The sequence below is a fragment of the Drosophila biarmipes genome, chromosome 3L (assembly GCF_025231255.1).
Source record: "Drosophila biarmipes strain raj3 chromosome 3L, RU_DBia_V1.1, whole genome shotgun sequence".
Lineage (NCBI taxonomy): Eukaryota > Metazoa > Arthropoda > Insecta > Diptera > Drosophilidae > Drosophila > Drosophila biarmipes.
The window spans coordinates 23,412,648-23,435,191 of NC_066613.1; the positions used below are offsets into that span (position 1 = coordinate 23,412,648).

Here is a 22,544-nt window from a genome sequence, read left to right on the forward strand (position 1 = left end):
CAGATCGGCTGTACAAAATTACAACGTTGGAAAAGTTATATTTCGAGGGGAAACTCTTTAAGCGACTTATACACAAAGATACATGGTAATTGTATTGGCACATTAAACGTAGATGACAAATATGTTAATATATAAGTGTTTAGTATAGAATTCAGGTGGAGCTGCGGCAGAGATAGAGATATGCGATTGGATTATCGGATTGGAGTACAAGGTCTTGTGTTTCTTTCGATTTCGATTGGTCACTCTTTAACATATAATACAGTTCGTTGCTGGCTTGAAACTGGTGAAGCACAGTTGGCAGTTGATTCTCTGGTCAATCGGGGGGCATCCTCTGGTATCATTATGGTATATGGCATACAGTATGCGAACGATGATGCGTTAAAGCTTAACGTTGCTCAGTTGGTCTCCTGCTGCTTGCTGGATCCTTGTCTGGTCACTAAACAGAATATTTCGGCTAAGGCACTAAAATTACATAATTTCATTCAACGACTACGTTCTATCATAAATCTGATTTGTTCGTCTCGTTCTGATCGGATCTTTTCCTCGTTTCTCTCACTTAGTTTTAATTGAAGTAGTTGTTATTGGGAGTGGGGGCATGTGGTCCTCTACGGTTCCAGGCGGTTGCGACTGAAGCAGCCGTTCGGCAGGGCCTTGGAAATGAGACCAATGTTCTGGACCTCATCCTTGAGCTCCCGCAACTCGGCGTCGTACTTGTCGATCAGATTCTTCTGTATTGTGCGCTGCTCCCGGTACTTTTCAATGCGTCCCGTCAGATTGACGCGATTGATCTCACCCTCCACAGTGGCCAAACGATTCTCTGCGGGATCGGTTAAGTAACTATTAAGGAGTGTTCGATTCAAAGATGATTCTTCAACCTACCCAATTTATCCAAATCGCCCGTGTTGATGTCCTTCAGGTTCTCCAGCTCATCCTTAATGGCCGTCAGCTCGGCATTGGCCTTTTCGATCTGCTTCTGGGCATCCTGGGTATCGGCCTTGGCCTGGCCCACCTTTCGCTTGGCGTCGTCCACCAGGTTGTCGTCTTTGGTTGAGCTCTCCTCCAGCTTGAAGATCTCCATCTCGGTGAGCTTCACCCGGTGATTGAGTTGGTCGGCCTCATCGCGCAGATTGCGGGCGGCCACCTTGGTCTCGTTGGCCTTGCGGCGGATCAGCTCGGCATCCTGTACAGAAATTATAGAAAATTAAGGATAAATTCTAAATGAGACCGCGAACAGGAGGAACCCACCTTGGAAGCCTGTTCGGCGTACTTCAACTGCGCCTCCTGGGCGTTCTTCTTGGCCTCGTTGGCATTCTTGTTGGCTCCGTCCAGGGCCTCCTCCGCCTGGCTGATCAGGCTCTTGGCATTCTGGATATCCTTCTCAATGTTGGGCACAGTCTGCAGGGCCTGATCCGCACTCTCAGAAGATCGCTGGACATCCGACTTGAAGCCGGCCAGCTTCTCGTAGGTGTTATTGGCCTCCTTGAGGGTGTTGTCACCCTGCTCCACCGCCTTGGTGGCCTTGTCGTAGGCAGCCTTGGCACGCTCCAGCAGCTCGGTGTCCTCCCGCTGCTGCTGCTCGGCTCTGGAAGAACACGATAAGTTACTAAAGATCTAAAAGAGGGAGACATCCCAGAGAACTCGCCTCTTCAGCAGCGTTTCTGTCAGCTCCTGCTCCGTTTCGAAATCCGCAAAGAGTTCGCCGTTGCTGTTGGACAACTCGTTGATCTGCTGGAGCAGCTCATCCGCTCGCTCATTGGCCGCCACTGCATCCTTCTTCAGCTGGCTGATATCGATCACCGGTTGGGTCTGACGGTTGACATCGTTCAAGAGGGTCATGGCGGTCTCGTACACCTCGTTGGCCTTGCGCAGAGCCTCCTTGGAGGTCTGGATGACGGTGCCCAGCGACTGCTTGACATGGCTCAGTTCCAGACCCACTTCAGTCTGCAGTTCCGTGCCGATCTTCTCCTGCAGCTCGATGGCGCTCTTGGCCAGCTGATGGGCCTTCTCCACGGCATCCTTGGCATCCTTGGCGTTCTTGAGATCGAACTGCGCCTCCGAATCCAGTTTGATGGACAGGGCACGCGCCTCGCGGGAGATGTCCGAGATCTGCTCAGACTGCTGGCCAAACTGCACGGATTTCTCCTTAGCTTTAGCCAAAGCCTGGGCACCCTCGTCGGTCAGTAGATCGAGAGCCTGCTGGAGTTCCTTCTTGGCATTCTCGGTGATCTGGTCCAGAATGGTGTAGTTCTGCCGGGCCTTATCAATCTCGGCATTCGCATCCGTCTGGAACTTATCCGCACTCTGCAGGTGCTCCCTCACGGTGTCCAAATGCTTGTGCAGATCATCGATGACCTCGGCGTAGGTCTGACCACCCTCACCGGAATTCTCGCGAGCATCCTGGTCCAAAACGGCCACCTTCTCCTGCACCGCCTTCAGCTTGGCCTCGAACTCATCGTCATTGGTCACCGGCGTGCGGGCAATCTCGTCCAGCGTTTGGCTGAGATTGAACAGCTTGGCGCGATGCAGATCGGCGGCATCTTGGACAAGGTTATAGCAATCGGGGCAATCGATGCAGCCCCGATGCCTGTCGTACTTGTTCTCCTTGCAGCGATCGCAGCGACGTCCCTCGACATTGTCATTGCAGGGACACTGGCCACTCTGGTCGCACTGGAATCCCTTGGAGCCACTCTCGTCGCACTCACATGGCTTGCAGCCCTCGCTGGAGAATCCGTAGAAGTAGTTCTCGCACTGATCACACCGCTGACCAGTGACGCCTGGTCGGCAGTGGCACTGACCTGTGTACCGATCGCAGGTGGAGTTGTAGCTGCCCACCGGATCGCACAGGCAGTTCTCGCAACCATTGCCCGAGCGGATGTTGAAGTAACCCGGCTGACACTCGCCACAATCCCGGCCAATCACATTGGGCTTGCAGTGACACTGACCCGTGACCTGGTCGCAGCGCGTGATGCTCTGCTCATCCTGCTCCGTTCCAGCTTCGTAGCAGGAACAGCGATCACAACGTCCATGTGGCAGGGCCAGAGGATCTCCAAAGTGTCCCGACAAACACTGATCGCAGTGCTCTCCGGCCGTATTGTGGATGCACTTCAGGCACTCACCCGTCGTCCGGTTGCAGTTGCCCACGGCATTGGGATCCACATTGCCATTGCAGTCGCAGCTCTTGCAGGTCTGCACTTCGCCCAGGAGACCGGTGGGATCGCCATAGAAGCCATCGCTACACTGCTCGCAACGGGAGCCGAAGTAGCCCTTGGGACACTCGGTACATATCACCGTATCCTCGTTGATCTGCAGGCAGGCTCCGTCGTTGGGGCAGGGACACCGCTTACAGTCGTTGGGAGTTCCGCCCAGCGCATTTCCATAGAAGCCCTTGGCACACTGATCGCAGTTATCCCCGTGGGTATTGTGCTGGCAGATGCACCTGCCCGTCTCCGAGTCACAGATGTCCGCATGGCCATGGCAATCGCAGGGGATGCAGGGCATGAAGGGACCTCCGCGGGCGGGACTGTGCCGGTAGCCGGGGGCGCAGGACTCGCAGAACTGACCCAGGTAACCCTCCGGGCAGGTACACTGCTCGATCCAGGTGGCCGGGTGACCAGCTGCCCCGCGATGCGCCGTCTGCAGCTCGACATCGTCCAGGATGGCCTCGCCCTGCACGGAGTAAGTGGCCCTGATCTTGATGGCCGTCAGGTTGGACAGAATCGAGAGGAATCCACGGGCCGACTGGCTGGGCTGCCACTGGTAATCGTGATGCTCGTGCAGCCGGAAGGTGTACTCCTTCACACCCTGATCGGGTATTCCGTTGCCTTGGGCGAAAATGGGCAGTGAGATGCGACTGCCAGCTCCCTCCAGGATCACATCGCTGACTCCGGTATTGACCACCTGACCAACTAGCTGCAGCTTGAACTTCAGATCCCTGTTGTAGGAGGCTCGCTGATCGCCGAGGAAGCGATCGGGTGCCTGGAAGTACACGTGCTCATTGCCCTGGGCGGTGACTCCAATGCTCCGGCTGTACTGGTTGTACTTGATGTCCACCTCGCGTTGGTTCAAATCGGCGGCCGTCCAGCGCTCCTTGAACTTGTTGAAGTTGGAGGTCACCGAGACGATGGAGTAGCCTGGGGCCGTGGTGCACTCCGAGGTGTGGCCATAGCAGAAGCAGGGGGTGCAGCCAAATCGGTTGCTCTTGTCCAGGTTGAAGAAGCCGGGTTTGCATCTGGGGGGAACATGGGGATATTATAGTGGGGGTAGGAGTGGGTTTCTTAGACTGATTTCTTGTTGTCATGTTAAAGATCATATTAGTTATCTGTCAGATAAAGTTAGGTAGTTAACCTAACATTGAGAAACCGGTTTAAAAGCACATCAAGGATAAGTAATGCTATGGATTTAAGGAACTCACTCATTGCAGCGCCTGCCCTCCACGTTGCCCTTGCAGAAGCAGATTCCGGTCTCGGCATCGCAGGCGGGGGTGTTCTCGTGGGATCCGCGACTGTCGCAGCCGCACTGCTGGCACCCGTGGGGTCCGAACTGGTAGTAGTTGTTCTCGCAGCGGTCGCACTTGTCGCCCGTCACTCCCGGCTTGCACTGGCACTTGCCGTGGCTGTTGCACTGCAGCGACCTGGAGCCCACCGGATCGCAGGCACAGTCGATGCAGTAGCCGTCCTCGCGCATGTAGAAGTTCTCCTTGCAGCGCTCGCAGTTGGGGCCATCGCGGTTCTCCCGGCAGTCCAGACAGTGACCTCCGTGGCCCGTCAGGTTGAAGAGCTGGGCGTCGAAGAAGCACTTGTCCGCCAGACCATTGCAGTTGCAGGCTGCCAATATATATTACATTAAAATGGATTTCCTCTATTTATCAGCTATCTATATATACAGTTGATCAGGTACCAATTCGGCACTCCTGGCCCTATAAGATTCGTCTCTAGACTGTATTCTTTTGACCAGCCCTGGACAAAGGCCAGTGGTAGTAGGAAGACTGCAGGCAGGCAAGGCACAAACATGACTGATGACGGGCTGTCTTCACTACTCTCAACTTGGACTGCCTCTAACGGCAATGTGGTCTGTCCTTATATAGAAGGCTTGGACCAGACACTGTGACCAGCTGATTGGAAAACCTGTAAACTCTTCTCCTCACCCTGGGAAAATGGCTGTTAGATAGAACCAGTTTAGACTTTTATTCTCCTAAAACCCTGTAGTTCTAACATATTTATTCATAACTAATTTCATTTCTGTAAGTCCTGGAAAAACCTTTGTCTTTTTACATAACTTTTCTGAGAAAACTATTACTTTAAAATGTTAAATGAATTTATTAATATATCTGATATATCATAATATATCATAATAATTCTTTGGTAGAACTTTTAAATTTTCTTCTTAGGAGTTCGAGGTTTTGTAGATAGGTAGAGAATCCCCCAATCAGCACCTACCTTTGCACTCGTTGACCTTCGTTGAGGTGGACCTCTTCCACTTGAGGTCGTTGTAGAGCGGCAGGCAGCGGTCGCAGTCGGGTCCGTCGGTGTTGTGGCGGCACTCGCAGACCACGGTCCGCTCCCCGTGCATTCCCGTGCCGTGGACGCACTTGCTGGCATGACCATTGCACTTGCAGCGGGCACCCACCGAAATGTCACTGATGGCATAGAAGTAGGACTGCAGCACTTGGGGATCCCCGAAGACCTCGTCACCGAAGGTGTTCAGGCGGTCCAAGGTGATGCGGATATCGGTGGCCGTGACCCATTCCTGCAGCTCGGCACTGCGCTCGAAGTTGATGCCACTGGGACGACCCTCCAGCGTGGAGAAGACAATGCCTCCGTCCCTCAGGGGAGAGATATCACTGTACTCGCTGGTGCAGAAGGCGTGCGCCTCGCCCTCCCCCTTGCGAATGGCCCGCGAGTCGGGCAGGGAGTACGTGTCCCGACAGGTGGCACTGTAGTACTGGTACGGAATCCAGGGACCACTCTGCGAGGTCCTCTTGTAAATGGTGAAGGACTCGGGGCGAGGCGAGCGGAACAGAATGCTCACATACGTGATGTCGTAGGACTTGCCTGGGGTTGGGAAAATTATTATGGGGATGCTTCTTATATGATCATCTATGTTTCGCTCTTACCCAAGTTCAAGGTAAGGTTCACGTAGCTGGGGTGCTGGATGCCCTCGTACATGGTCTCCGACTGCCACCAGGTGGAGTTTTCCGCTTTGTGCTTGTCCGTCAGGAAGGTGGTATTGTGATCGTTGAGTCTTAAATAAAAAGTATTGGAATTATTTATTGATAAATAAACTTGTCTTTAGGGGATTCCACACTCACCTGCAAAACTCACAGCTTTTATGGTTTTGGTTCATTGTTTGTACGCAAAAGTGGGTGTCTTTTGGCTCACCACAGGTATTCGTTGACTCGATGGGCAGTTGAAAGGCAGCGTTGATGAACTCCGGCAGACATTTCTAGGGGTTGATAAGATTGGAAATGTTTCAGCCTTGGGTTTTTAAATGTAACCTAAATAACCAACAGAAGTTCAGATCCTACATTGACAACAAAAGTTGATAGAATGTTTTCAAATATAATAGTTATGAAACTAATATTTGCTAGTAAAACTTCTAAATTATACTACTACTACTTTATATATACATTGTATTTATTTGGGAGTATCTATTTCTTTGCTCAAACTCACAATTCTATAGTCCACCTAGCTACTATGTTAAAAAAGAGCCCAAGTTAACCTTATATAAAGTACTGTTTCCTAAAAGTGTGTTCATAGCGAGCAGTAAATTAATTTGAATGTTATTTTTCAATTATATATAGACCATTATTTTTAATGGCAGATTCCCAGAACTTCCTCTAATTTGTTCCATTCCCCAAAACTGTCGCTTTGAATGGCTCAATTAGTTTGCATCTCTCACTCGAATTGACCCAACTGAATGCCCAGCCGCTAATTCTCGATTCTCCTCAATTGGTTTGTGGACAAACAAAGCGGGTGAACGCCGCCCCCTTACCTGCGGTCTGCCGTATGGATCGTAGCACTCCAGGGCCGGCAAGTACTCCACGCCGCGCAGCTCGTGGCCTCCGACGGAGTTGATGGGCTGGCGCTGGGCGGCCAGGATCAGGGTGGAACAGCTGGCGAGCAGGACTCCGATGAGCAGCGGACGCGCCGTGGAGGAGTCACTGTGGCTCCACCGGCTGCGCTTCATGGTGGGTTCGGTTTTTGGGTGGCTCTTCAGCTACAGGTGGGTGTATTTCGCTGGTATACGGACCAGTTCCTAAGACTATTTGGTTTTCTGCGTGGCTTCGAGGTTCCTTCTTCTCGTGTCGCTCCTCAATTCATTACGGATATATAGTTTCTACTGATGGTGCCTGAGCGACTTCATATGCTGGAAAATGCATGGGATTATATGATTATGAATCAGTTTAGTAACCAAAAAATGTGAGAAAAACATGTGTGGTACATATTGCGGCGGAGACCGGGGCCGATTTTTAATTAGTTCGCCGAGCAAATCGCTCGAAAAATAAACTTTACTGTCCGCTGGACCGGCAATGAGTTCATTTGCTTTTGGGTAAACAAAACGAGAAGTCGAAAGGCAAAAACTGCAAATGAAAATTTCAAACAACAAGCAGCCGTGTGAGCTGCGGAGACATAAATAAACTCTCGAGCATGAGTTCCAGTTGTACTGGCCAGCACCATGTGTACTTTGCTATTCGGGAACCTGAAGTAATTCTATGCGATGATTTCATCTACTCCTCTACATCCACTCATTCCCATTCTCAGTTTCGAGCTGCAGCCGCAGCAATTACGGCGGCAGCCTTTCAGTAATGAGGATTTTTGAGACTGCACTAGCTGCAAGGTTGGATTAATTTAGACTCTGCAGATCCAAGATTAATGTGTGTGCTTTTTTATGAATTCAGTAGAGCGAAGGCACTAATTAGCAAAGATTTACTTAGTCTTCGCAGAGGAGATGATATCACATCCTCGGAAACAGAATGCAAGGCGAGAGAAAATCTCAAAGTTTCCCTTGGATACAGGAAAATACCAGTTTACGTGGGTGATATGCGGAATTCCAGACCATGCGATACAGCTGAAAGAGCTTATGAGGAGGAACTCCTTCGGAATTTCATTCAGTGAAACCAATATCGAGGAGCTCTCATTCCTAAAGTTGAGTTCCTAGAAGCGCCGGCTCGTTCTATTCCAGAAATACGTACAGCTTGAAGTCCAGATCGGGAGATTGGGGCTCTATTGTATTTTTTATAAACACGCACAGTCCACAGCTGAGATTATTTTTCGATTAACTGTTTGCACATAAATTCTAATTATAATCGCTATATATTTTATAAATGGCACCCATTTGCTTCCTCTCGCGGGATCCCGTTTTCGTTCATTGTCTTGGCTTATCGGGCGCCGAGTTCTTTACGGATCGCAAGCAAACGAAATCTGTTGTCAGGCCGCCCGACTTTCAGATGAACCCTTTGCGCAGAGTTCAGGCGAGGCCGAGACACAGCCCACATAGCACATAGCACTGATACGGGAACTACACACTGCGCACACACACACTCTATATGGTCGGAACGAACATCCACATCCGCTCCATTCAGATTCGAGAGGAGTATAATGTACTACGTACATATGTATGGACTGGGTCGAGATACGAGTCTATGAAACCGAATACACGAGTTCCTTTGGCGATAAGAATTTGGGGCTTCGAACTAGATGATATCACAGGCTATACAAAATCGACGGCTCTGTGGCGAGTTGTTTTTAGGCTTAAATGCGTTTTTGTTTGCACCTTTTGGCCTGTATCTTTATTGCTCGGTTTGTTTTTATCCACTGGTTCAGCCGCACGCACACTCACAAAGACAGCAGCAGGTAGAGGGAAATCGGAGGAAAGCACTCAAAAGACACTCAGATACTTTTACGAACTCCGTTTTGTATCTCACGGATGCACAGAGGGCGCAGCAACTGCGTTATTTTCGTTTAGTTATCGGCTATATTTATATGGTAGATACATTTTCCGCTGCAACACATGGCACTTTTTGGGCGATTTCCATTTAAACCTTAAGCCCAACTATTATTCATAGGACTGGCACTGCAGTCATCCACACTGGAGTGCACACTTTTCTGCCCTGTTGCATTTTTGCTGACTGGCTTTTTGAGTTGGGATTGTGTTGCCTCGTTTTTCGTGTAATTGTATCGGCACCTCGAAGGCAAGAACCTCACGGGTAAACACACCGTACACATGCGAGATACTTTTTATCTAGCGGGCCAGTGCTTTTCCTCTGGATTTCGCTGCCTGGCCTGGCCGACGACGAGGCGAACGAAAAACAAACTAAAAGGTGACCCGAGAAAACTTGAGACTCCGAGTGGGCTCCGTTCCACCAGATGCACCACTGGCACCGCTGGCACCGCTGGCCACCACTTACTTCGCCGCTCAGAAGACGCTGGCAACCGCTATCGAGGACGTCCAATGCTCAACTGACTCTCGAGGAATGCGAGGCCCAACGGATCCGATCGCTCGATCTCCGCTCGTTGAGTAAAACTCTCCGCTCGCCGCTCAGTATCTGTATCTGCGGCCACATTATTATACACATATTGTATCTGCAGTTGTGGGAGAGCAGACGGATCTGGTTGGAGTAGTACTTGAGCCCGGGAGTTGGCCCGAGCGAAGCTCTCCAGTTGCGGTGATCTTCCTCATGGACGTACTTCTGTTTAATTGCCTCTCCTTCGCCAAACAGCACACGAATTCCATTAATTGTTCATTTGGGCGGGCAAATATTTGAGCTGTGTTCGTCCCATAGGATTTGTCTCACAGTAATTGCCAGAAGATTTGCCTCGGATGCTGCTCTCTGCTCTACTTTCCGGCTAGTTTGTAGTTAGCAGGTTATCGCCTTCCGTGCTGATAAGAAGGTTGGCGACGTCGCACTTTCTGTTTCATTCAAGAAGCATGGGAAATGTAAAATGTAGTTCTTAACCTTTGGATTGCTGTAATTCGGGGCTCTAAATGTAAATAAAATTACACGTATTTATGTACTAGGAGTCCTGAGTTAAGACTTGTTATATTATTTATTCCTTGGTCTTATATTCAATGGTCTACTTAAAGCGAATTAAATTTCCTCATTTGATAAAGTCCGATAGCCCACTCCAAGGGCTTATCAAAAAAATAAATTTAAAAATATTTATAAAAGCCTGATAATCACCACAAGCTTAAAAGGCAAGAAAACAAAACATTTCGTAAAAAAATAAGAGGCTACAAATTTTTTAAATTAAATTTTGATTGAAACTAATACTAGCTTTACAATTTTTGAATTCAATAGGAACTCCTCTTGCATAAAGATTTTCCATTCGGATATTTTTACATCAGGACTATTTTTCGTCACCAAAATGGTTTTTTGTGCAGCTGCAATTAATGATTTTAAAACATTTAATGATTTAATTATACATTTTTAATTTCTTTATATTATAGACAAAAGATTACATTTTTAAATTGGATTTCAAACTGACTGGCGCCATGAAGCGGACTTTTTTTGTACTTGCGTGGCACTGCTTCAACTGCTTGCTTTTCTTAACCAATACTAAATGTTGGCGGGTTTTTTAAATTAAAATAAAAACGATACATTAATAAAAAAAACCCTAAAGAAGGTGGTACCTTTCAGGAACTAAATTAAATTGGTGAAGTCACCGACCAATCCCCAGAATAAAAAACATTTTTAAATTTAGTGCATATAGAGTGGTTTATTATAAGGGAACGAGATTCAAGCCGAGTTGTAAGTAGAGTAGGAAGAAAAGCTTAACTATTTAATTAAGAAGACAATCTGGCGTTTCAGGCACTTCTTCGTTAGGTACTTCATTTCTCCTCCTCCTTCTCAATGTCGATCTTTATGATGTTGACCGTGGGACCCGGGGAACTACTCCTTGATTCGGGCTGTCCATTTTGGACAGCAGCTCCAGCTGCATCCACAATGCACTCGTCGCTGCCGGTGGTGCTGATCGTAATGGTGGGAATATTATCAGACCAAACAGAACTCTGCGAGTCCTGTCGCATGGTGCGTCGGCGATGGGAATCGCTGCGTTTCGGGAAGGTGATGGGACCGGCCGTGTCCAGCTCCTCCAGGTCGTCATCCATGGTGGCCGTGGGAGCAGTGGCGCTCGGAGGAACCTTTGGCGGCTTGGGTGGCTTTGTCGGCGGACGAGAGGTGGTGCTGCTACTACCGAAATGCAGTGGAGCACTGGGCGTGGGCGATTCCGGCTCTGGAGTGGGTGGCATTTCCAGGGCCGTGGAGCTGGACACACTAGACAATACTGATGGTGGAGGTGGTGGGGTGTAGGCCAAGTAGGTGGGCGTGGTGGGCCCGGGAGACTCATCCGAGACCTGCTGCTCCGCATCGTCCTTCTTGAGATTCACTGCCTCGCGCACCAGGGCCAATAGATTGCCAATCTTCTTGCGACCCTGCCGAGAGAGCACAGACAATTGCCGCTGATGGTGGCCCTGACTTTGACCCTGGCTGGGCGTGGGCGAAGGCAGGCTCCTCTCCTGCTGGTCCTCCTCGCTGGCCAGGTGCTCCGGTGCGCCGGGAGTGGCCGGCGGATCCGTGCTTCTTTCCACACTCCGCTCATCGAACTTGAAGACCTCGGGCTCTGGCTTGGCCACCACATTATTTGGCTTGTTTTTGTGCTTGCGGAACTTGAACTTGCCCAGGCTACCTCCACCTCCCCCGCCACTTTCTTTAGATGTCGGCAAGGGCTTATCTTCCGCCTCCTGCGGGGGTTTTTTCTCGTCAACTATGTGGAATTTGGGGGTTACAGTGGTGGATTCCTCGGCACTCTGTTCCACTGGCTCCACGGGTACAGTGGGTGTTGTCGGAGCCTCTGGTGTGGTGGGTGGCTCCTCCTCCGGGTGCTCCCCCTGCTCCTTGTGCCGCCTCAGCAAGCTGGCGCGCCGCTCACTGACAATCCTGGAATTCGTATCCGGATCATGTTCATTGTCCTTGGGCGATTCGACGGGCGGCAACTGTGGCTGCGACGACTGCCTGTGCTTGGTGTCCTTTTTCTCCTTCACGCTGCCCCTGTCCTTGCGCTCGTGTTTCTCCACTTTGAAGCGGCTCTTGGGATGGGTCTCCTTGGGAGGGAGATTGCCAGTTCCACCATTGCTGGTCCCGGCCACAATGGAGCCAGCTCGCGCCCTCTCCTGCTTGGCAATCTGGACGATGTCCACGAGTGAGGGCTTGCGGGTTCGCCGGATCTGCTGCAATCGCGACAGTCCGAAGCGCTTCTCCTTGGCCTCCTCGTCGTGGGGCAGGGAGTCCTGGTGCTCGGTGTCCGTGTCATCGTCATCGCGCCGCACAAACGAATCCTCGTCCGAGGTGGCGGATCCCTTGCGCAACGCCTTCTTCATGATGCGTGAGAGTAGCTCTGAAAAGCGAAACAAATGACCTGTGAACTTAAATTATCTCCTCCGCCCTTGACTTACCGTTACGGGCCTGAGTCTTGTACTCCTCTGTGTCGAAATCCGGCGGTTGGGTGGGCGTAACCGGCGAGCTGGCCTCCAGGACCTTGCGCCAGCGGTTCGTCAGCGTGGTGGCCGTAGGTTCCGCCTGCTTGACCTCCGGCACCTTGAAGATCTTCTTGCGCTCCTCCTCGCGTTCTTTTTGCAGTTGGGTGCGCAAGTCCTGGTTGGCCTCGCGCAGAGCTCCGGTCAAGGAGATCAGGTAGTAGATGATGAGGATGAGCAGCAGGAGCAGGGGAATCACAGTGCTCGAGGAGGTCAGATAGTCCAGGGGTTCGTGGAGTTGTCTGCGAAAAGGAAAGCAATGTTAAAAGATTTTTTACGGATTAGATTAATTTATAAACTCACTTTGGCAGGGCATTCCGGGTGGTGTTCGTGATAAACTCGGCTATCCTGTTGTACTCCGAGAAGGGTCCACAGTGCCAGGAGGGACGCAGCCACACAATGGCATAGCCCACGGGCAGAACGCAAAGGAACAACATGGTCAGTAGCAGGGACAGGTAGAAGTTGTTCGATTTGGAGGCCCTGCAAGGATTGGGAGATTAGGAACTACACCTGGTGCACCACCATCCGCCAGATGAGACCACTCACTTGAACACCACCTCGTGCGGCACATTGCAGGTGAGCACTATCCAGGAGCGGAAGTACATCATGATCATCAATTTGACCAGGTTGATGAGCACCAGGCCGGGCGAGAAGAATATGCCCATCCACACTTGGCCCTGGTTATTAATCAACGTCAGGATGTTCTCGGCTATCTTGAAGTCGCCGTACTGAAAACAAAGCCTCGCATTAGTCACCCGAAACCGGAAGCGGTCCTCGGCTCACCTGGGGAAAGGTCTTCTCCATGTCCCAGCACCAGTTTTGATTGACATACCGCACGAAGAGGGCGCGCAGAAAGTCGATGCACAGCGGTGCCACAATGGACATCAGCTTTTCGGGTTGTCATGGGTTAAAGTTGGGACGAGAGAGGTTTAATAAGCGCTTTGTAATGAACTTGAAACCTGGCTGAACGGATGCCGCCGCTTAAAAGTTGCCACACGTAACCCTGCCGCGTTGCATCTTGAATCCTAGTTTATGGCCCACTCTGTGGTCCCAATTCATGCACGAACACACGTGCCCCAAGTTTGAATCGAAACCAAACAAGATATAGATGTAAATGGGAGGGGAATACATTCGTATACCCCTTGCAAACCCAAACCGCACATGGCCAAACTCAATTCCCCATCGCCCAAGCACTTTGTTATGCGTACAGCATAAATGCGTTTAAGCCTGGGCCCGTAGCTTGCCTAATTTATGCGCTTAAATCGTTTAATAGAGATTATGTACGCCATGTCAGAGGGGGGCATAATCAAATCGGGCACAAGACCCATGTCTCCGGTTTTTTTCGGGATTTACTTCTCCAGGCCCAGTTTACACGAATGTCGGACAAATGTTAAGTACGAAATAAAAGGGCCAGTAATCCCTGGATTGAGTTGCCCCAGCGGTTGTGTGCCACCAATAGGGTTATTGACTCCACCGGATATCCTATCTCAGGAGCATCGAAAAGTGCCAGACTGACCTTGAAAACTAAAGCAATTCCCGGAATTTGTTTACGATTAGGGGAAAAGTTCAGAGCTCTGCCAGCTTCGCCCAGTGGGAGGCCAATCCATACTCGAGGTGGCAAATGGCCAAATAAAAGTTGCCAATCGGAGGGCCAAAGTTCACAATCATGCTTATGGCTTATGTAAATTTTTGACTGGAAATCGAAAAGTGCTTCCCAACTTCCTGGTTCCCTCTTCCGGCTACCAGCTGCGTTTCACTTTCAATGGGCAAAAGGACTCCCGAGAGCGATTATTATGATAAAATGCTACCATTTCTCCACTTTCTTTCTCGAATCGCTTGGCCTTTTAAGTCAAGTGGATTTTGGTTTAGCTAGACGAGCGCAAAAATTTGATTTTCAAAAATCCAAGGACCTCGAGAGGGAGAGGAAAAAAAGGAAGACAAAGAGCCAAAGCGGAAGACAAATTTTGCGTTAAATTTTCCGGATAATTTAGCTAAACGGGCTCTCACGCCCAGAAAGCTCACAGCCACTGCTTTTTGAGTTCAATCATATTTAAGGCTAAATAGATTTTGATACAGAAGCAGTTGCTTCCTCAGCTGGAAGCCCTAGGAAATTGATAGCAGCTCATGGTGATAAATTTGCCCTTAAACTGCGGCAACTTTGGCAGGGCTCATGGGAGCTGAAAAACCAGAACTACCCCACGCCAAGCCAAACCACACTCACCCCATCGAAGACGATGACTTTGGAGAGCTCCTGACCCAAGGAGGTCTCCCAGCACATGGTAGTCAGATTGGTCTGGATCTGCTTGATTGCCAGCTGCACCTCCTTCAGACGCTTCTGCTTCCGCTCCAGCGGGGTGAGTCTCACGGTGGTTAGCTGCTTGGAGTCGCCGCTTTGGGTGCTGCCCCCCAGACTTTCGGTGGTGCTGTCGAAGATGTTGTTCCCCTTGGGGCAGATGGTCACCACACAGTCCTCCAGGAACTCGCCGTCTATATAGGTAGTGCTGCCTATTTCCGACAAATCCACTACGCCCATGTAGTAAGGAGTCCTTGGCTGTGCCTCCGTGGTGGTGTACTCATCGTCCTCCTCGGTGGTGCTGCTGCTGGAGTCAAAAGCACTTGTAGTGCTCTCTGAGGTGGAAGATTCGGTGGAACTCTCCGTTGTGGAGGTTTCCTCCTCCTCGGTGGTGCTGGTGAGCTCCGTGGTTGTGGAGCGGTACCTCCTTCGGGGTCTTCTTGTCGTTGTGGTAGTAGTTGAGGTACTTGTGGAGGTGGATTGCCTGCTCCTCAGACGCCTGAGATTCTCCCACTCCGCCTTGGTGAGGATTCCATTAAGGGGTTTTCTTGTGGGCGGTGGGGTTTGCCTGAAGGTTGGCCAATTATTGGGCCACCGACTGGGTATTACATTTCCAGACTCGGTGGTTTCTCCTGGTTGACCAGCAGTCACAGCAGAATCATTGCGATGTCTCCTGCTGTACTTACTGGTGAAGAAAGGTGAGTCTGCCAAAGCCCTTTTAGTGCGCACCTTCGACTCTTCCTCGTCCACTTGCTCCAAGACTTTCGCCAGTGGATCGTTCGCCTGATCCGTACTATTCTGATCTTCATAGTCTTCTGAAGGTCCCGAAGTGTAGTCTGTTATGTCGGAGTAGTTATTACTATCTGGCGGCTCTGACGTGCCATCTGAGAAGGGTTCTTCGCTGCCATAATCATAGGAACCCTCTTCATCACCTGAGGTGTACGAAAAGTTGTCTTCTATCTGGGGTTTTTCAGTGGTTGTGGTTGTGCTTGAGGTTGAGGTTGTCGATAGGTTGGTGGTGCTGCTGGATGGCAAGACAGTGGTGTTTATAGTACTTCCAACTGTGCTCATAGTTGCAGTACTAGTTGTTGAGTTGGGAATGGCAAGACTAGTTGGGTGTTCGGTAGTTAAGGGCATCGTAGTATTGGCAGTGGTGGCTAGCAAAGTGGTTGTTGTCAGCATTTCCGTGGTTGTCGTGGATCTTTCAGTCGTTGTGGTGCTTTCCTCTGTGGTTCTTATCGTTGGCGGTAAAGTTGTCCATGGTGAGGTTGTTGTGGTGGACGTTGCCTCGGTGGTTGTCCAAACACTTGAGGTCGTGGGTATTGTGGTGGGCAAAGTGGTCGGAATCATAGCTGGCGTTGTCAGATTGAGAAGCATTAAAGTTTTGGCCAAGTTCTTGGCACTAAGAAAGCTGCCCCTTATTTTTGGGCACTTCATGGTCATATTATAACACTTAAAACGCTGCACGCTGGTGGAGATTAAAGTGGCTGCTGCAGCTGTGGTGGAAAAGAGACCACCGGTGGAGCTGCCATTATCGTCGCCCCAGGCTGCACTCGAGGTGGAGTCATCGAATAAGCCATCCGACGTACTTTCACTGTAGAGGGAGGTCGTGGAGGTCATGGCCCTCAGAGCCTCAATTGAACTCAGAAGGTTTTTTAGCTCCATGGTATTTGTTTCGTTCTCCAATTTAAGCATTTGCAGCGGCTTTTCCTTACTGTTGATCTTGTAGATGAAAGAGAACATCAGGGAGTACAAATTCAACAGGTTCAGTATCATAATGCTGCAAGGTAGGAGGGCTTCAGTTTCGTTTTATTATTTGCCATTAGCCCTGTTTATCTCACCGAGCCAATTGGAGGCGCAGCTGCTGCCTGGGATGCCAGTTCTCGAACAGTCCCAGGGCCTCGAATATCATGGGAAGGAAGAAGGAGAGCAGGGTCATGGTCACGTTCACCGCATTGCGACTCAGCCAGTTGTCATGTTTGGCTAAATCCTCAGAGCTGTGGATGCAGGGAATTACACGGAGAAAAAGGATTGTAAAATATTTTAAATTAAAGTTGTTCATGACAAAAAAACTTTTAAAAATGTAAAACATTTTTCAAGTTGTAGTTAATATAAATATTACAAATTTGAAAGTTAAATAGTTAATAGCTTAATAGCTTAATAAATCAAGTTTTTATTTATAAGTCATAAGTTATAAGTCAATGAATATTTAAAATTTAAACATGCAATGGTTTTTTTAAATGAATTTGTTCTGTCTTCATTTTAAATTTAAACAAAATTATGTAATATTCATTAATGTTTATTATTTTCGTATACAAAATAACCCTTTATAAGCCTTGAATCATTTTATGAATATTTTATATTCAAATATTCACTGGCTCTTTAAGTCCGGATGTTTCCCCGCATTTTCCCCATTTCCCCAAGCCACTTACTGATTGACCAGCAGCACCACCGTGGCCCCCGACAGAATCAGCAGTCCCATCACCAGGATATTGACCAGAATCCTCTGGAGAATCACACGCCAGCTGAAAGGACACGGCGCATCGATTATGGTAAGTAAATAGCTTCACTTGCCCGCGACTTACTTGCGATTATCCTTCTTCTTCTCGGCCTCCTCGAGGAGGGCCTCCTTAAAGCCCACCACCACGGATGCGATGCGATTGTGGGCCGTTTCCGCGTGTCCTGCGGGACAAGATGAAGAAGAGATGGAAAAGTTGTGACGGCATCGCATGGAGGAACTGGTCTGCCGTGGCCACTTACCAATCATAAAGTCCCAGCCGGTGAAGAGCTTCCACGAGAAGACGCACTCGTCGTCCTTCGAGGAAAGTTTCGAGTTGCGCGAGTTTTCCGCCATTCTGTCGGCGGATCGGAGAAAAGTTTTAGCCATCCTCTGTGCAGGAGCAAATCCCAACCAGCCATAATTTGTGCCCGCTTAAATCCCGGCAATCCCCGTTTTGAATCCCGGATAGCATTTGCAATTGGAGCGGAATGATTCACGCACTCGGAGCACGTGCCACGTAAAAGTGGCAGAGGCGGAAAGGTCAGTGCCGGCTGCTCACTGTTGACACTGCTACTTTGTTCAATTACGAAATCAACATAATGCCGACAAAGCCATTAAGGCCAGACCCAGCCGCCCGGCGGTCAAAATGGCGTTTTGCCATTTCCGTTTCCTGTCCCCCTCCCCCACTCTTCCATGTCTGGTCGTGTGCGTGCGTAAATCATAATGGCCAATGCTTTTCGCCCTTCTAAAGGGGAGTCTGAAAGTTTTTCGGGCCCCCAGACACGCCCGTGCCAAGATTTGTATTATTTAATCAGCGCTTCAGTGTTGTTTAATTAATTAACGAGCATTCTGACAGTTAGTTTGCTTTTTGCGGCTTCGATGGCCAGGGATTTAATGAAGTGCCCGACCAACACTGGCGCCCACGACCCCTTGACCCTTATTTACTTATACTCACTTTCTCAGCGTGGCCACAAAGCTGTAGATGTAGACCAGAACGGCGGTGAGGAAGTAGGCTAGGGGCAGCTTATATCCGGAAGTGCTGATGCCGGATGTGCTCGAATAGTAGCTGGGGAAAGAAAACAAGAGGAGGGATGATATGAGCATATGGCCACCAATTAATAGAGTTATGTTTCCCTCCCAACTATTTCAATTAAATAATTCTACACGAAAAAAAAGCGTTTAAAATTCATTATATTCTATTTAGTATTTTCCGTCATTATGGAAATGGATGAAAATTTTAATTTAAATAAATGTAGATTGTGGAAAAATTGAATTTTATTTTAATGGTTTAATCTAAGCATTGTTCATTAAAGTAAATAATTGTTTATTGGTTTTCTCCCCAGCTTATTAAACATAAATTAGGGATTAAGACTAGTAAACATATGAGAACAGAGAAGGCTAAAAAATATTTTGATTTTAGAGAAAATATCTATAGAATAGTATTAGTGGCTTAAAGTATTTTAAATATGGTTTTAACATATGCAATTTTAATATTCCTTAAAAAACCTTCTGTTTCAATAAATCATTTCTTCGGTTCTCCTGAGTTCAGAAGGCAAATTAAAGATTACATTTTCTCTAAAGAGGTCAGCTCACCCATAAAACATCGGTGAGTACTTGAGGTAGCCCTCGAACTCCCAGAAGGTGAAGAGATTGCCGGCCACTCGGGCCTCCGGGTCGGACATCCTCTTCCTGGGATCCGTTTCGCCGTGTTTGGTGGCAAAGTACTGGTCGCCAAAGCCGATTCGATGTGAGTAAGCGGAAACATAAAAGCGTTTAAAGCGAATTGGCTACTTTTGAGGAGGACACTCACCTCGGGCCCGATGACAAAGGCGACCAGCGGAATGGCAATCATGATGTTGACCCACATAAGCCAGCGCAGGAATGTAAAGTAGGAGGCCACGCCGGAGCCGAAGTGGGATTCGATTTCCTTGATGCGCAGCTCCCAGGGGATGAGCACGGCGAGGAAGCTGGTGGTCTCCCTCTTCCAGTGTCGCCATCGCTGGGGGAGGAGGAAAAAGGATTTATGTCTCCGAGGAATTGCAGACTGCAAGATCGTATTTTAATTGGTTTTCCCCGGACAGCCCCAGCAGCCGAGCGAACTCACATAACTCTGTGAATTATGCGAGTGCGGATTTATTGAATGTCCGTCCCGGCCGGAAAGTGGCCCATAAATTGTGCAAACATAAATATTTCTTTTGCCCGGCCTTGCCTTGGGCTTGTTGCATTCTACTTTTCGCATTCTGCAGGCGTTTCCGGCGGGGAGAGGGAAATTGTAGGGGCGAAAGGGTGGAAGGGTGGAAGGGGAGTTAAAAATCACTTACTGCCGCCATTAAAATTTTAAACCTCGCCCACAAGTCCCTGGTGCTGCGTGACATGGCGAATCGCTCCTGGAGCGCGCCCTCGTGGCGTGCCACATATGTTTTGGCCTGTCAACACATCCGAAAGGGCCGGCAGATCCGCCAGAGTCCAAACATCATTAAAAATGCCAGGGTGTAGCGCAAGATGGGAGATAAAGAGTGGTGGTGTGAATGAAATCGAAAAGTTTCGGTTGGGGACTGGAGGGGAGGGGAGGGGAGGGGAGGTCGTAACATTCTCAACGACCTGACAAGCGGCGTGAAAACGAACGCGCCCAGTTTTGGGCCGCAACTCCTCCCCCCAAATCCACGCCCATCTTAAGGAGATGGCTTTATAGAACCACCAAACCATCAAACCAACCCAAAGCCAACCCACCTGCCGAACCAACTTGAGCTTCTTGCGGATGGGCCATGGCTGTAGCTTCACCGACTGTATGACCTCCTTGTGCAGGCGGATGTTCTCAAAGATTTGCTCTTGCGTGGACTCCTGATTGGTGCCCTCCTCTGCAAAAAGGCACACAGATTACATACACGACCATCAAAACGTGCCGCACGTAGCATGAAAAATTACGAAAAACAGGCCCCCAGACGTTGATTAGCTGCCTCTGGAGGACCCAGACCAAGGACCCGCCTCCATCTCGTCGTCGCTCGTTAACTAAGCGAAATCTGTTCTGGACACTTATGGAGCCACCTCCTTCACATTGCCCACTCCGCACACACTTGCCTGAACTTGTCGTGTAGACACTGGAGCGCCGCCGCTCCACACTATCCAGCACGTGATCCATTGGACTGGATGCCCGTCGCGAACTCCGGCTGCCACGTTTGCCTCGATAGCCCCGCACACTGGCACGTCTCTGCATTATTGCCGATACGGAAATTGTGTAGCTCTCCTCATCGTCGATGTCGCCTCCGCCGCCGCCATCCTCGAATCCGACTCCGACTCCGACTCCTACTCCCGGCGGTTGCTGGCCAAAGTGGGGCTCCTGGTGGCAGCTCTCGGCGTCGCTGCTTTGATTTTGCAATGGAAAGTCTGTATGAGAGTAAGGGAGGTCATTAAGGTTCTACTCTATATGCAATCAAAGAAAATGTATTTCAATCAAAGAAAATCGATTGCAATCAAAGAAAACATTTTTCTGGCTATTAAAAATCATAGATTATATTTTATTATCCAATTTCAGAAAATATTATAACCTTTATTTACTTGTTTATAAATTAGGATAATATTTCACAAGAAGTATAGCTCTCATTTCTGTCGAATAAAAATTTAAATAAATTAAAAAAAATAACTTTAAATTTATGTATATATTTTGTACATATTTACATATATATATATATATCCTTTTCTTTTAACAAGTGTTTAGATACATTAAAATATTTTAGTAAAGTTAAATTAGGAGCGTTCACACATACCGTTCAGTTCGTAGGACCTGTGCTCCTCCTGAGATGCAGCTCTTTAATGGGGGTTAAAAAGAAATTCATGTTGGACTCAATTATCCCTTAGGCCGCAGCACTCACCTCCTGCCCCGTTGTCCCTTGTAGAATTCCCGCTTGGCATCGGCGCTGCTCTGCATTTGCCAGCCACCTCTATTCAAGTCGCATGGCGGTGCCCAGGTCACAGATAGTTGATGGGGCGAGGTGACTCCCGAGTTGTTCTACGAATGGATTGCGAACACTTTACCACTATGTACTTTCAAGTGCTGTTCCGGGACAGCTAATTACTCAAATCACACACTGGCAGCCCGAGCGAGTAACCCTCACTTTTAATTGCTTATTTGTTAATTTCACTGGGCAACTCTGGGTTTCTCGAGGAAAATCCTTTTCAGTGGTCAAGTGTCAAGTGCCAGATTTGGCCAGTTAGCCGCTGAAGCGCTGTGGAGCAGCCTTGTGCGCAGACTGAACGGCTTGGCGCGGTGGCCAGGCCAGCAAGGCGCAAAAGACCATCCTCCAAAAGGACAACGCGACCAACACCAGCGCCCAAGGACCTCACACAGACAGGTGGAACGTTAAATTTCTCTAATAATGAATGAATATGAATGGCGAGCGGACAGAGAGAACGGAGGAGCAGCCAACTTATCAAAGCCAAAACGTGCCCAAAACCCACACACACACCGCACCGAGTCGCTCCAAGGAATTTACATGGACTCGGGGCCCAGGACGTGGCTGGGGGGCTGGACAGGACCTGACTTCCTCGCCCAGTTGGAACGAAGACGAATGAGTGTAAAAATCGCCAGCGGCATGTGATAACAACGCCGTATCCGGGCGTAACCGGCCAGGACTTCGAATGTCCATTTAGATGGCATCGTGGGCGAGTGTGGAGTGTGTATATATATACATGTAGCGTATAGCTGCCCCTTGATATTGAGTCACCTTGTATTCTTGGCCCGGCCATGTAAATGAAAATCAAACATGCAAGGGTTGATAAAGGAAAATCGCGAAATTCCTGGGTTTTACCCGGTTATCCTCTTTGCCTTTTTTCCTTGTCAGGGGAGTGCCCTGCGCTCTCCTCTGTGTTTTGGCTTTCGCTTTCTCTGATTTCGCTTTCGTTTCTATTTTTCTTTTTAATTAAATGAAGTTCTCGGCCGGCTTTAATTAACATCGAATTTATCTCGACGCCCACCGCGCACGTGTAAGGATATTTTCCGGCGATTATGGGTTCATTACCCGCTGTGCCAGTGGCCTAGGCCTAAATTTGAGTGAGATATTTGTATTTTCCAGGTTTCCCAGTTGAATTTGAAGCCAAAGTTCAATGCCGCCTTGTGATGACCTAGTAAAGAAGCCACTAAAAACCCACGCCCTCGCTTAGGCCTAAGTGAGTTTCCATGTTCGACTGCAGTTTTCCCGATTTCGCCATAAATCTTGGGCCCTA

The 22,544-nt window shown here is 49.1% G+C and overlaps 2 protein-coding genes across 2 annotated transcripts; both read right to left on the bottom strand.

Annotated features, from left to right (window-relative positions):
- Positions 1-4: 4 nt before the first annotated feature.
- LOC108035271 (laminin subunit gamma-1) lies at positions 5-9,460 on the bottom strand. The gene is made up of 10 exons (XM_017110830.3): positions 9,407-9,460; positions 6,991-7,365; positions 6,308-6,441; positions 6,113-6,240; positions 5,436-6,050; positions 4,412-4,823; positions 1,643-4,228; positions 1,246-1,582; positions 880-1,180; positions 5-817 (listed from the first exon to the last, which is right to left on the bottom strand). Exons 2-10 carry the CDS (start codon positions 7,183-7,185, stop codon positions 606-608), a joined length of 4,920 nt encoding a protein of 1,639 aa, XP_016966319.1. The 5' UTR covers positions 7,186-7,365; positions 9,407-9,460; the 3' UTR covers positions 5-605.
- Positions 9,461-10,695: 1,235 nt separating this feature from the next.
- LOC108035386 (transmembrane channel-like protein) lies at positions 10,696-22,434 on the bottom strand. Its single transcript, XM_017110993.3, has 18 exons — positions 21,194-22,434; positions 21,089-21,129; positions 20,403-20,708; positions 20,055-20,182; positions 19,646-19,750; positions 19,135-19,323; positions 18,918-19,048; positions 18,280-18,390; positions 17,585-17,679; positions 17,410-17,506; positions 17,257-17,349; positions 16,666-16,821; positions 14,753-16,604; positions 13,315-13,419; positions 13,078-13,259; positions 12,835-13,011; positions 12,451-12,773; positions 10,696-12,392 (listed from the first exon to the last, which is right to left on the bottom strand). The coding sequence occupies exons 1-18, from the start codon at positions 21,247-21,249 to the stop codon at positions 10,828-10,830; spliced, it is 5,712 nt and encodes a 1,903-aa protein (XP_016966482.2). The 5' UTR covers positions 21,250-22,434; the 3' UTR covers positions 10,696-10,827.
- Positions 22,435-22,544: the final 110 nt, after the last annotated feature.

Excerpts from the sequence above, each read along its gene's own strand:
- LOC108035271 (XM_017110830.3), bottom strand. The coding sequence starts at position 7,185 with ATGAAGCGCAGCCGGTGGAGCCACAGTGACTCCTCCACGGCGCGTCCG. Across the intron at positions 4,824-5,435 it reads GAAGGTCAACGAGTGCAAAG|CCTGCAACTGCAATGGTCTG; the intron begins GTAGGTGCTGAT and ends ATATATTGGCAG. Across the intron at positions 818-879 it reads GGGCGATTTGGATAAATTGG|AGAATCGTTTGGCCACTGTG; the intron begins GTAGGTTGAAGA and ends CCGATCCCGCAG.
- LOC108035386 (XM_017110993.3), bottom strand. The coding sequence starts at position 21,249 with ATGCAGAGCAGCGCCGATGCCAAGCGGGAATTCTACAAGGGACAACGG. Across the intron at positions 13,420-14,752 it reads AAGTCATCGTCTTCGATGGG|CTGATGTCCATTGTGGCACC; the intron begins GTGAGTGTGGTT and ends CAACCCGAAAAG. Across the intron at positions 12,393-12,450 it reads CAAGACTCAGGCCCGTAACG|AGCTACTCTCACGCATCATG; the intron begins GTAAGTCAAGGG and ends TTCGCTTTTCAG.